We start from the raw sequence: 310 nt of genomic DNA, 5'->3' as shown, positions 1-310 counted from the left end.
ATTCACAAACAGCAATCGGGCACTGCCAGACAGATCTACTCGTGTGCGATTTAAGAAAAAGTGTCTGACATACTGTACAGTGAGCGAATTATACCCGGGGACTCATCTAACGACTGTTCATGCATGTAGGCCAAAGTGACAACACCCCTCGCCCGGACGATAGTGTTCTGTCATTTATCTAGGACATATGCGTTTACGGGCGGACTCTGACATGCGTACCATTCTTTAAAGCGTGTATTCTGAGTGACTGCACCTCTCTCACAACACAATCATGGTCGACACAGGGACAAACACGGGAATGGCTCTGAAT

General features: G+C 47.4%; 1 protein-coding gene across 1 annotated transcript in view; it reads left to right on the top strand.

The window, feature by feature from the left end:
* The first annotated feature begins 221 nt into the window (after positions 1–221).
* LOC139151766 (thiosulfate transporter TsuA-like) overlaps positions 222–310 on the top strand; it is a 30,915-nt gene continuing 30,826 nt past the window's right edge. The window contains exon 1 of the mRNA XM_070724746.1: positions 222–310. This exon is cut by the window's right edge and continues 46 nt beyond it. Coding sequence (XP_070580847.1) covers positions 272–310 — 39 coding nt within the window. The 5' untranslated portion in view covers positions 222–271.

The sequence above is a fragment of the Ptychodera flava genome, chromosome 15 (genome assembly GCF_041260155.1).
Source record: "Ptychodera flava strain L36383 chromosome 15, AS_Pfla_20210202, whole genome shotgun sequence".
In the NCBI taxonomy this organism is placed as follows: Eukaryota; Metazoa; Hemichordata; class Enteropneusta; family Ptychoderidae; genus Ptychodera; species Ptychodera flava.
The sequence above is the reverse complement of the archived record's forward strand: the minus strand, read 5'-3'. Positions and strand labels throughout refer to the sequence as shown.